Source organism: Dasypus novemcinctus, chromosome 15 (genome assembly GCF_030445035.2).
Source record: "Dasypus novemcinctus isolate mDasNov1 chromosome 15, mDasNov1.1.hap2, whole genome shotgun sequence".
NCBI lineage: Eukaryota > Metazoa > Chordata > Mammalia > Cingulata > Dasypodidae > Dasypus > Dasypus novemcinctus.
Window position 1 is genome coordinate 100,424,402 of NC_080687.1, and position 13,149 is coordinate 100,437,550.

At 45.3% G+C, this 13,149-nt stretch overlaps 1 protein-coding gene across 16 annotated transcripts in view; it reads left to right on the forward strand.

Moving 5' to 3' along the window:
- NEK3 (NIMA related kinase 3) overlaps positions 1-8,407 on the forward strand; it is a 43,826-nt gene extending 35,419 nt beyond the window's left edge. For 14 of the 16 annotated variants that reach the window (XM_058276751.2, XM_058276759.2, XM_004484752.4 and 11 more), the window contains 5 exons: positions 478-580; positions 1,103-1,252; positions 1,679-1,813; positions 6,677-6,803; positions 7,191-8,407. In XM_058276751.2, the coding sequence (XP_058132734.1) occupies positions 478-580; positions 1,103-1,252; positions 1,679-1,813; positions 6,677-6,803; positions 7,191-7,275 (600 nt within the window). In that variant the 3' untranslated portion in view covers positions 7,276-8,407. Of the gene's footprint in view, positions 1-477; positions 581-1,102; positions 1,253-1,678; positions 1,814-2,497; positions 2,621-6,676; positions 6,804-7,190 lie in introns of those variants that run through there. The other 2 variants (XM_004484750.5, XM_071208317.1) reach the window with 2 other exon arrangements.
- Positions 8,408-13,149: the final 4,742 nt, after the last annotated feature.

A 13,149-nucleotide genomic window follows, 5' to 3' on the forward strand; every position in this document is an offset into this window, starting at 1 on the left:
TTGATAAAGACTGCTCAGATATCTCTATCACTTTTTTGTGTCTTCTTCATAGTTTCAATAGTTGATGATAATGGCTATTAATATACCTCCTGTACGTATATATGTTGTATGACTATTAATACATTCATGTGAGTAATATATATTAATACAGGTGTATGTTATGTATGTATTTGTGGTTTTTTTTTCAGGAGTACTGGGGACTGAACCCAGGACCTCGTACATGGGAAGCAGGTGCTCAACCACTGAGTTACACCTGCTCCCCATATATATATGTGTATTAATGTGTTTATATATAAAATGTATATGTATATATATGATATATATAGCTATTGTACATATATTTATGTATTTTTTTAACCATCAGTGTTTTTTAAATTCAGTGGTTTTTATTTAAAATGAAAATAGCTGACTTTGCATATTTGTTTACCATTTTGTAGCAATTCAACCATTAATCTGTATTTTTAATCTCTTTTAAAGCAAGAGGGAGAGCAAGGTAGAAAGTGTAGCTCTGCTGATTTAGAAAGCATTAATAAAAATTTGGTTGAAAATGCCTTGAGGAGAATCAACAGAGAAGAAAAAGGTAAGTTACTCAAATTCTAATCATTGTATAGCTTGGGAATTGGGGAATAGAAAAGGAATACCAATTTTCCTGCGACTAGATCTTAAGTGTCATAAGCAAGTGGTCCGGCAGATTTTTGCTTATTCACGTGTTTATTTAATGTTACAGGAATATTTTATTTATCCATTAAAAAAAGAGAGAGAATAGTGTTTATCAATAAGAGACACTAGGAAATATAGTATTTGTGTGCTATCTGCCATAAAAAAGCATGGCATGCAGTGTGTATATAAGTCCACTTGGGGCTTCATTGTTACTTGTTCTGTAATATGTAAGTATATATATGTTATTTTTAAAAAACAATCACATTAATGACTAGTTTCTTCTTTTTTTATTTTCTTTAATATTTAGACCTAAAAGAACATCCTTGATAGACCTGAGCTGGAAAGAGAAAATAAAATACTAATGTATTATTGTTAGGGTATATGAGTATAGATGAATAAATAAAATAATGTTTGGCCTTCCTCTTTTATGTCTTAAACTCAGATAATAAACCAGTCGATCCAAGGAAAGCCAGTTCCCCGAGTCCTCAGAGGCGACAGTGGGAGAAGAACATGTCCACGACAGCAGCTCACACTTTGGAAAGTGCGCCCATACTCGCCTCCAGTTTAACCTCAGAGGATGACAGAGTTGGTAGTAAGACTCAGTACTGTTATTTTATTACAGCTCATTTTCTCATAGTTATTTAATGTGCTAGAGTTTCGTTTACTTTTTCTTTCATGTCACTTGGTTGAGGATCTTTGGTCGTAAAGACACGATGTATCTTGCTCATAGAGACAAGATAGTGGAGAATAAACTATAATTAACTTTGCCCTAAATATGATCTGGGAGATATATGCTGATAACCTTATTTTATTTGGCACTGATTTTTTATAACCTTTATTTTTAGAGCAGTGTTAGGTTTACAGAGAAATTGCACAAACAGTACAGAGTTCCCATGTACTACCCCTTTACATGCACCCAGTTTTCTCTGTTATTAATATCATGTTAACGTTTGATGTTATAACATTTGATTGGTAACATATGATGAATTTGACACTAATTTTTACCTTTCACAACTAGGTGGTTCTGTAATAAAGTACAGTGAAAATACTACCCGTAGGCAGTGGCTCAAAGAGACCCCTGAAACCTTAATGAACATCCTTAAGAATGCTGACCTCAGCTTGGCCTTTCAGACGTACACCATATGTAAACCAGGTGAGATTCATGTCTGTTACGTAACCACGGAAAGCCTTTGATTTTTAAAATTATTTTAAAAACCTCACAGCATTGTATTTTCAGGGGTTCTTGAATCTTTTCTAGCTGGTTTTAAGCTGTAATTAAAATTTCCCATAGAGCTATCTTCTATTTGCTCATTTGTTTATTTTAATAATCATGCAATTACTTTCTTCGAGGAACAGCCTGTTTTTACCATGCAAATATACCACTTCTTTAGTGGATTTACAGCTCAGATGTCATCATTGTAAACTTTGAGGAACTCCAAGATTTCTTGGACTGGAATTCTGTTATATTAGCTAGAGCTCAAAAAAGATGAACAACCGGTATTTGATTTTCTCATTGTTGTTTCTACATTTTCACTAAAATTGTACCAAGTAACGTTTCATACTATTATCCCCAGCAGTCTGAGGCAAGGGACCGCATTACGGAGGTGTACATATGTGTACATGTGCATGTGTGTAAGGTGATAAGTCAATTACTAAGTCACCTTGCTTGGTTAAGATCTAACATATTATAACAAGAGGAGCATGAATGGTGTGTTAAGTCTCTACTGATTTATTGTAACAGATTTAGCCTGTATTTTTCATTAGATAAACACTTATTGAGTACTTAATAGGTGCTAGGTTGGGAAATAAAGAATGAAACACAATTCCTACCCTGAAGGAAATCATTGATGGGGAGACCAGCACACAAAGAGAATTATACAGCTATGCAGTATGTTTCCTGAGAAAGCTGTGTGCAGAGCCCTATGGGAGCCTGAGGAAGAGTTGGTGCCTGGAAGGAAGGTATTAAGGAACATTAATGGTTGTGAGTTTTGATTTAGCAATTAGAGGCCCTAGATTTTATTTCTGGTCCAGTGATGAGTCTGTCATTTTAGGAAAGTTGTTTCAAAAATATGTCATATCTATGTGTTTTAGTCGACCAAAGGGGTGCTGATGCAAAATACCAGAAATCAGTTGGTTTTTATAAAGGGTATTTATTTGGGGTAGGTGGGAGCTTAGTTACCAGGCCTTAAATCATGTTACTTCCCTCACCAAAGTTTTTTGCCTGTGTTGGAGCAAGATGGCTGCCGATGTCTGCGAGGGTTCAGGCTTCCTGTGTTCCTCTCTTTCTGAGTCTTGCTTCTCTCTGGGCTCAGAGTTCCTCTCTTCCCAGGGCTTCTTCCCAGGCTCAGGGTTCCTGTCTTTCTGGGGTTTATTTCTCTTTCCTCTGTGTGCTTACTTCCAGGGGCTCCAGACTTCAACATCAAACTCCAACATCAAAACTCCAACATTAAAAACCCCCAACTCTGTCCTTTGCCATGCCTTTTATCTGTGAATCCCCTCCCACCAAAGGGGTGGGGACTCAAAGCCCTAATCATAAAATCATGCCCAGGTACAGACCAGATTACAAACATAATTAATATCTATTTTTAGAATTCATAATCGTATCAAACTGCTACAGTTCACCCTCTGAATTCCAAAAAGATATTACAATATTTGAAAAACCTTAAATCAGTAACAATGCTAGTACTAAATCATATCACTGTCAATTTAAAGAAATACAGTTTGTCTTGGGGCAAAGTCCCATCTGCTGTAGATATCTGAAACTTACAAAACCATTTATCTGCTTCCAGTACACAAATGGACAAAGGATAAACATTTTCATTACAATAAGGAGAAATTGGGAGGGAAACATGAGTCATGGGTCCTCTACATTTCAGTAAACCTGCAGGACATGCTTCATTAGATGTCAAAGTCTGAGAGTCACACTTGAGATGATGGTTTCTTCTCCCTGGTGCCTTATGGGGACCCACCCTTTCCACCGGCTTGCCCAAAAGCCATTTTCTTGGTTCTACCCTCATCAAGCATCTGGGTTTTGACCAAGCTCCAGACCTCTTCCTCCAAGAGTGTTGGGGTGACTGCCACACCTCACCCGATCTCTGGCTTAGAGTCTTAACCCCCCTAGTACAGGGATGTGAAGACAGCATTCCCCCTAACCTTAGGCAAACAGGCTCAACCCTCTCAGAGCAACGAGTGGACCACCAGGCCTCCTCTAATCCACGGGGGCAGGCCCACCCCTCTCAGACCTGTGGGGTGTTGACCTTGAAGAATGTGCTGCACCCAGGGTACACCCTGGGGTGGCAAAACTCTCCCCAAACATTGGGTAGGAACATCCACCCTCTTCAATTGCTGAGGCAAACTCACCCTCTCTCTACACATGGGTGGGGTTCCTCTCTTGGCCCAAGATGATATTTTAATTCCAGCTCTCAGCTTCCATGGTTTTCCTCTTAAAGCTGTTTCTCCTTCAAGCTCTCCTTTCCATGCCTCTTTTAGTCCAAGCCGACAGTGATTTTGTTCATACAGCTCTCTCAAAAAACCTTGTTGGTTTGGCAGGAAGCAAGGGTCCAAGCCATCAGACAGTAAGACTTTCCACAAGTCTTTCTGAGATAACTGCATCTTCAATCTTGATTTCCAAGTTCCAAGTTTAGTTAAGTCCTCCAATGGGGCACTTTCATCTGGAAGCTTGATTTCCAGAGGCTCGGAATTTATAGAATCAGTTTCTGTTTTCTTTGCTCTCTTGTCTAGCATTTTCCTATAAGCTGCACAAGCAGAAGCCAAGCCACATTCTCCGGGTTTGCTTTGGAAAGTTCTTCAACTAAATGCCCAGGCTCGCCATTTTCAAATTCTGCCTTCCATAAAACACCAGGAGTCAATCTTGCTAAGTTCTCTGCAACTTTAAAACACGGATCGCCTTTCCTCCAGTTTCCAATAATAGTTTCATCATTTACTTCTAAGGCCTCATAAAAAGTCTCTTTAGCATCCATATTGCTGTCAACACTCTTCAAAGCGCTATAGGATTTTCTTCCAAGCATCTCACAATTCCTCCAAAAAATACCCCTTATCTATATATAAAACCATTCCAGCATTTTGGTAATTACAAAAGCATTTCCCCACTCCTCGGTTCCAGATTCTATATTAGTTGCCCAAGGGGTGCTGATGCAAAACACCAGAAATCAGTTGGTTTTATAAAGGGTATTTATTTGGGGTAGGAACTTAGAGATATCAAACCATAAAGCATAAGTTACTTCCCTCACCAAAGTATGTTTTCATGTATTGGAGCAAGATGTCTGCCGATGTCTGCAAGGGTTCAGGCTTCCCATATTCCTCCCTTCCTGGGTCTTGCTTCTCTCTGGGCTCAGGGTTCTTCTCTTTCCAGGGCTGGCTTCTCTTCCTCTGTGAGCTTACTTCCCGGGCTCCAGCTTAAGGCTTCAGCATCAAACTCCAACATCAAAACTCCAACATCCAGGAATCCTTAACTCTGTCCTTTGCCATGCCTTTTATCTGTGAGTCCCCACCCACCAAGGGGCAAGCACTCAATGCCCTAATGACATGGCCCAATCAAAGCCCAAGTCATAACTCAATCATGCCCAGGTACAGACCAGATTACAAACATAATCCAATATCTATTTTTGGGATTCATAACCATAACAAAATGCTACACTATGTAACCTCACAACATTTCTAATATTAATAATTATTATTATACATACATATTTTTAAAAAGGACACAGGTGGCTGTAGGAGCTCCCAGTGGTCAAAGATGGTTCTGGTGAGATAAGCCTAATGGTTGCAATTTATTAAAACATATTGAGGGAAGTGGATGTGGCTCAACTGATAGAGCATCTCCTTACCATATGGGAGGGTCCAGGGTTCGATACCCAGGGCCTCTTGACCGTGTGGAGCTGGCCCACGCTCAGAGCTGCCGCATGCAAGGAGTGCCCTGCCATTCAGGGGCGCCCCCTGAACGTGGGAGTGCCCCACGCTCAAGGAATGCACCGTGCAAGGAGAGCTGCCCCGCGTGAAAAAAAAGCACAGCTGTCCCAGGAGTGGCATTTGAAAACACGGAGCTCTGATGCAGCAAGATGATATCACAAAAAAAACTCAGTTTCCCAGTGCCACTGAGGGTACAAGCAGACACAGAGGGTACAGCGAGTGGACACAGAAAGCAGACAATGAGGGGTGGGGGGAAGGGGAGATAAATAAATAAAATAAATAAATAAAAATTAAAAAATAAAACAGTGAATATGACAGTGTCATGAATTCATAATGATACTTTGAAAAGAAAGGGAAAACTCATTAAACACCACTGGAGGTTGGTAGGGCACCAGTTCATTACTCTAAAAATTGATATTTAATTATTTTCCCTTTATTTATATTTATTTATATGGCTTTTGTGATATGAAGCATATTTCCAGTTAGCCAAACAGCTTTGGTGTACAAGGAAACCACTATATGATATATAATATCATAGCTCTATTTTGAAATGATTTTTGTAAAGCCACATTTGGTGCATGTTTTTATGTCAGGCAATGGGTTTGTAAGCAAAAATCTGAGATGAATTACTATTGGAAAATGCTAAAACAGCATGCATGCAGTCTTTCTTTTATTCCTTACTTTTGTTCCTCTCCATTGTAACAACTTGGGGGATAAAAAGCTCAAGGGAAAGAATAATCAACTGTACTCTTAAATTCAAACTGTAAACTTTAATGCTTTAATGTGGGTTCTTATATTTGAAGCTTTTAATGGTAATTTTCTGAGTTTCTTTTGAAGAAAGTGCTATTTTAAAAATTTAATCCACATACTGATGTTTACTGGGCTTATTTTAGGCCACAAATCATGCTGGGTGATGGGGGGAGGCATTACAAAACCAGAAAAAAAAGTCAATAATAAAAAAAGAAAAATACAGAACATAGCGTTGTCCTCAGCCACTAGCAAGCTGTGGAGGAGGCTAGTTCCAACACTGGTGAAGTAAGTCAAGACTGTTTAAATTGCCATCATTTCTGTCACTCTTCCTCTGGAGGCTCAGCAGGGCTCTTGAAAGGCCCCTTGTCTGAAGAAGCAGCAGCACCAGACAGCGTCGACGGAGGCCACGATGCTGTCCTCTTGGATCCAGAGAGACTTGAGCCTGGTGTGGACGAGGAGGACACGTATGTTGTGATCTACTATGAAACTTCATCTGTCTGTGTGCGTGTGGCGTAATTACCATAGTAATCTCAGGTTTAGGAAGACCGTGCATTACCTTTATTCATAAATGAACATTTATATCTTGATCTGTTTTCTGGGGTGAGTAATGGGTATTTCAGCGTTCCTTACTGGCCCTATGCAATAATCTTTCAACTTGGACTTATATTTTTTAATACACTAGGTTTTACATTTTTGAAAGCACTAAGTACTTTTTTCCTCTGCTCAATTGCCTTATGGAGCTCGTTTTTTAAAAATTAAATATTGTTGTGGTGGAATTTGGCTTTATCTCCACCAGCAGACTCTTACTCTGCCCTAAAATGAAGGCTTAACCTCCAAATTGTTTTTCACAGGGACTTTGAGGAAGAAGATGACAACTGTGACTGGGTGTTGGCGCTGAAGGAGCGAGCTGGCTGGCAGGGAGTGGCTGATGGATGATGCCCAAGGAAATGTTTCTCAATCTCATGGAGCAGATTTTTAAATGAATCGTTAATATTTGGGTAACAATTGGTTCATAGGATGTATATTTTCCCTTGGAAACAATGCAAAGGGGGAAAGCGTGAATATTAAAATCGTCCTCGAATAGTATCACAGGGTTTACAAAAATGTAGAAGTGCTGTGAGGTTTTAAACTCAAGGGCAAAATGGAAATGAGCTTTGGAGTCCGGCAGAACCGAGAGTCAGATGCCAGCTCCGCGCCCCTAGCTGGGCGACCCCAGCCAGTCCCCTGGCCTCTTTGAACCCACGTTCCCACAGCCTCACCGGGGAGCCGACTGCAGAGCAAAAGAGCCGCCCCAGATGTGCTCATTCATGGAGTTAGGCTTCCTGCTTATTACTCCGCCTCTGTCCACATTTCCTAAAGGTTTGAGGACCCAAATACCTTTAATTATGGCATCACAATGCCAAACGGGACCTTGCTCTGGTGTGAGCCGCGCCTCCTGTCCCACGAGCCTCACCACGTGGCAGCCGTCCTGGAACACAGCCCTTCAGGATGGCACAGGGGCCCGGGCGCAGGGGTGGCAGGAGGGGTGGGCCGCAGGCCGCCGGGAGACGGCGGTCCAGTGAGCGAGAGGGGACGAGGATGGCCGAAGAGCACGGGCCAGGGCGTGGGGACGGGCGCCACAGCCACCCAGTGCACCTGCCTCCGGCTGCGCTTCTTCATGTGACGACACCGCAGGGGCTCGGGCTCCCAGGCTCACTGGCCGCTGCCGACCTGAGGACTGGGGTAGGGCCTTGTGGCCTAGGGTCAGCAAGGACCTGCTCAAGTACGGACGCTTCCATCTTCTACAACTTGGCATGGCGCCGTCGTTAAACACACAACCCCTGTCCAGCCCTGTTCCCTACCCCAGCCCACTTTACTCGCTCTTCTACGAAGCTCTGTCTGTTTAGGGTGTGAATTCTCTAAGGCCTATAACACTTCCTAGAAATCAGTTTTTAAATTTTGCCTTAAGTTCTTGGGTTGCTGTTCTTTTTTTCAGGTTAGACTTGTATTCATTCAGTTGGAGAAATAGCAGATTTTCTTGTGCCTTTTACCCTTTGACTTATAATTAAAAATAACAGTTACGTGTACAGTTTAGTGAGTCTTCCGTGTACGGTGGCAGCTGGTGGCTCCGTGATCTAGTGAACACGAAGGAAAGAGGCCCAGAAAGCTCAGGGCGCACAGCTGACAGAAGGGGTGAGGGAGCGCCTGGGGCCCAAGCTGCTGAGCCCCCGTTCACCAGACGGGGGACCCGGCTTCAGTCCCGGCACCTCCTGGTACGAGTGGAAAAACAAGGCATCCCAGACCTGTGTGGCGAAGTGATGCACCAAAAAGACGATGGGGGACAAAAGAAACCCAGGACCTCTGAGGCCCAAATTCTGTGCCTCAGAGGTACTTGGGATCGTAGCTGTATTATATCTGTGAGAAGGATTTCGTTACCTGCTTCAGTTTAACTGTTGATGTGACCTCCACTTTGGCAACCAATTATGGAAAAATTATTTAGCTGCATGATGGTATTCAGATTTTATGCAAGTCCTACCCAAGTATTTTATTTATTATTGTTTTTTAATTTATTTCTCCTCCTTCCCCCTCCCTAGCCCCCCCCCCCCCCATCTGCTCTCTGTGTCCATTCGCTGTGTGTGTGCTTCTGTGTCCGCTTGCATTCTTGTCAGCTCCACCGGGAATCTGTCTCTTTTTGTTACATCATCTTACTGTGTTTTTACCAGATTTAATTAGGTTCTTTGACTATGCTAGAGAAATGAATTTCAAGAGCACGAGGACGGGTGAGTTAGGCCAGTAATATATTCAGGCAGGGAGGGAAGAGAAATGGGAGTAAACAACAGAAAATAACAAGCAGGGGTCCCAGGTAGTGATGGGGGTGAAAAGGGATGAAGAGGGCTGATTTACAAGCTACAATTCCCCATTATAGGTTATAAGTCCCCAGGGTTACTTGTGTGGCCACATGGCAGAGGAAAAATGGTGACAGGGCACACAGGGGACAGGACAGGTCCGCAGGCAAGAGAGTAAGGGGAGGGAGGGAGGAGGGAGAGGGAGAGAGAGCGCAAGCCTCAAGGCTGGCTTTTAAACTATTATTCCACCCCCTAGCTAATGGCAGGGGAGGGGTCTCCAGCTGTTTGCGGATTTGATTGATTACCCACCTGCCAATTCCTTACTGAGGACCAATGATAAAGTGCCTAGAGAACATCCGGGACTTTTCCTTGTTCCCAGGAAGAAGCCTTTGTTCTGGGCAGCAGAATCCCGGGGGTGGGGGTCCTCCAGCAGCCACCTTGGGGTACTGATGTGCACGTGGACTCTGCCAGGTTCCAGGTCCGTCTGTTCCCTGTCTTACCAGCCTGCTTCAGTGTCATCTTGCTGCGTCAGCTCTCCATGTGGGCGGCGCCACTCCTGGGCAGCTGTACTCAAGGGGTGCACTCCTTGCGCATGGGGCTCCTCTGTGCAGGGGACACCCCTGTGTGGCACGGCACTCCTTGCACGCAGTGCACGTGGGCCAGCTGCACACAGGTCAGGAGGCCCGGGGTTTGAACCCTGGACCTCCCATGTGGTAGACGGATGCTCTATCAGTTGAGCCAAATCCACTTCCCAAGGTAACTTTAAAATATTCCAGACATATAAAGGTAGAACACAAAACTATATATACAACATAATTAAAATTATACATACATTTGCATATGGAAGGGGCCAAAAAGAAATTCACATAAATGAAATATATATTTCACTATACTTCTCTTAGGCTTATAGTGTGTGTGTGTGTGTGTGTGTATATATATATTTTAAGATTTATATTTTATTTATTTCTCTCCCCTCCCACCTGCCATCTGCTCTCTGGGTCCATTTGCTGTGTGTTCTTCTGTGTCTGCTTGCACTCTCGGTGGCACCAGGAAACTGTGTCTCTTTTGTTACGTCATCTTGCTGCATCAGCTCTCTGTGTGTGTGGTGTCTCTCCTGGGTGGGCTATGGTTTTTTCACGCTGGGTGCTCTCCTTGCAGGGTGCACTTCTTGAGCGTGGGGCACCCCCATGTGGGGATGCCCCTGCATGGCATGGCACTCCTTGTGCTCGGCAGCACTGCGTGTGGGTCAGCTCCACACGGGTCAGGAGGCCCTGGGTATCGAGCCCTGGACCCTCCTATATGGTAGGTGGACACTATCAGTCGAGCCACGTCCGCTTCCCTAGTATATATTTCATTATACTTCTTTTAGGCTTATAGATCTTATTTTTTCCTTTCAAAGTAAAAAAAAAATTTTTTAAACATATTTAAAGGGAAAAATACCTTGATCCCAAAGTCAAATTTCTCTGAAGATGTTATATAAGCCATGATATATATAAGAGCATTTTGCTATATATAAGCAAACTCTACTCCTCGCCCTCCAAGATGGCTCCCTTGTTTGCTCGCTGTTTTATTTTTTGCTCATTTTTGTTGTTTGTGCTCGTTTTCTGATTGTTGGTTTTGCTCATTGTTTTGGTTTTTCTTTAGCAGGCCCTGGGAACCGAACCCAGGACCTTCCGTGTGGAAGGCAGGTGCTCAACTGCTTGAGCCACATCCGCTCCCTGATCATTTTGGGTTTTTTTTGCTTGTTGTCTGCTCGTTGTTTGCTCATTGTCTTGCATGCTGTTTTTGCTTGTTCTCTGCTTGTTGTTTTTTATTTGCTCTTTGTTCATTGTTTTTGCTCGATGTCTGCTTGTTGTTTGTCTTTAGGAAGCACTGGGAACCAAGTCTGGGACCTCCCACATGGAGGCATATCTTGAGCCACATCCGCTCCCTGCTCATTCTGGGTGTTAAAGCTTGTTGTCTTGCATGCTGTTTTTGCTCGCTCTCTGCTTGTTTTTTATGTGCTCGTTGTTTGCTTGATGTTTTTGCTTGATGTCTGCTTGTTGTTTGTCTTTTTTAGGAACCACCAGGAACCAAATATGGGAACTCCTGTGTGGGAGGCAGGCGCTCAACTGCTCGAAACACATTCATTCCCAGCACGGTCTGTTTTAGTATTTACTTTAGAAACTGTAAATGGGACAATACAGAATAATCATAACTGGGTTTCTGGTAGTTCTGGGTGGAAATGCAAAGAGTTAAGGTGGGCAGTCACTCCACGTGGCACAATTTTGGATCAAATGCACACAAACCTTACAGTTTCTTATTTACGGCCAAGTTTAGGTGCTGGGGCTATTAATGGATGTTACTTAAGGTGGGGCCTTCTGATTGAAAATTGCTGATCCTTTTCTGCCCTGTTGCTTGAACTTTCACCTTTCATTCATTTCTTTGGGTTTGAAGTTTCAAGGTCTTCCTAAGGCAGTGTGAAACGTGAGGTGTGGATATCTTAAGAAAAACAGCTGCTGTGAGGGACTCGCTAAGGGGAAGACTGGAAGGATAATAAGTCGGAGGCATCTAAAATCCTACTTTCAATTTGCCATTATCACTCTACTACTTTTAAACAGTTATTCGATCCAGTTTCTTTCTTTCTTTTTTTTTTCAGTGAGACCAGTAAACAGAATTTGTTTGGCTAAATGGGGGAAAGAATGGAGCTTGCTGAGAAATGGGAGAAAAAGATGGAAATACACACCAAGACTTGGTGCAGCCCCTGCAGGCAGAGCGCGCGCGGTTTCTACTGAGGACCCACTATCCGAATGGCCTTCACAGAATTTATCTAGTTAAGAGGTGCCCCCTGTCCTCAGGGAATTCCATTAAACTAATAGGATTTCAGTGCAGCAAGTGTGCTGAAAGGGGTACAGTGTGCCCTGCGCATGCTCGTTAGAACTGTCTGCGGGTGTGCTCCAACAGCTGCCTTCAGGCTGGAGCACTTACGACCTCTGCAGAAAGGCACGGAGAAGGGACAGAGTCCCAGACTTCCAGTTTCCCTCATGTCCACCCTGACATACTGGGCTACGCTGGTCAGTTATACCCGGCTCCCGGTACATTCCTGTTAGCCAACCCCTAGCCTTCACTAGACCTCACCGTTTTCCCACTGGTGCCTTTTCCATTCCACGAGCCCGGCTAGGACCACGCTTCTTAGCGCTCAGGTCTCCCAGGCTCCTCCAGTCGCCCAGGCCCCTCTGCCCCTCTGCCCCTCTGCCCCAGGCTCCTCTGTTCCCCAGGCCCCTCTGGTCCTCTCTGCCCCCATGCCCCTCTGGTCCCCCGGCCCCTTTGGTCCCTTCGGCCCCTCTGGTCCCCTCTGCCCGCAGGCCCCTCTGCCCCCAGGCCCCTCTGGTCCTCTCTGCCCCCATGCCCCTCTGGTCCCCCGGCCCCTTTGGTCCCTTCTGCCCCTCTGGCCCCCAGGCCCCTCTGTTCCCCTGGCTCCTCTGCCCCCAGGGCCCTCTGGTCCCCAAGTCCCTCTGGTACCCTCTGACCCTCTGACCCCAGGCCCCTCTGGTCCCCTCTGCCCCCACGTCCCTTTGTCCCTAGGCCCCTCTGGCCCCCAGGCCCCTCTGCCCCCAGGCCCCTCTGGCCCCCAGGCCCCTCTGCCCCCAGGCCCCTCTGGCCCCCAGGCCCCTCGGCCCCCAGGCCCCTCTGGCCCCCAGGCCCCTCTGCCCCCAGGCCCCTCTGGTCCCCAGGCCCCTCTGGCCCCCAGGTCTCTCTGCCCCCAGGCCCCTCTGCCCCCAGGCCCCTCTGGCCCCCAGGCCCCTCTGGCCCCCGGGCGCCTCTGGTCCCCTCTGCCCCCAGGCCCCTCTGGTCCCCAGGCCCCTCTGGCCCCCCAGGCCCCTCTGGTCCCAAGGCCCCTCTGCCCCCAGGCCCCTCTGGTCCCCTCTGCCCCCAGGCCCCTCTGGTCCCCAGGCCCCTCTGGCCCCCAGGCCCCTCTGCCCCCCAGGCTCCTCTGTCCCCAGGC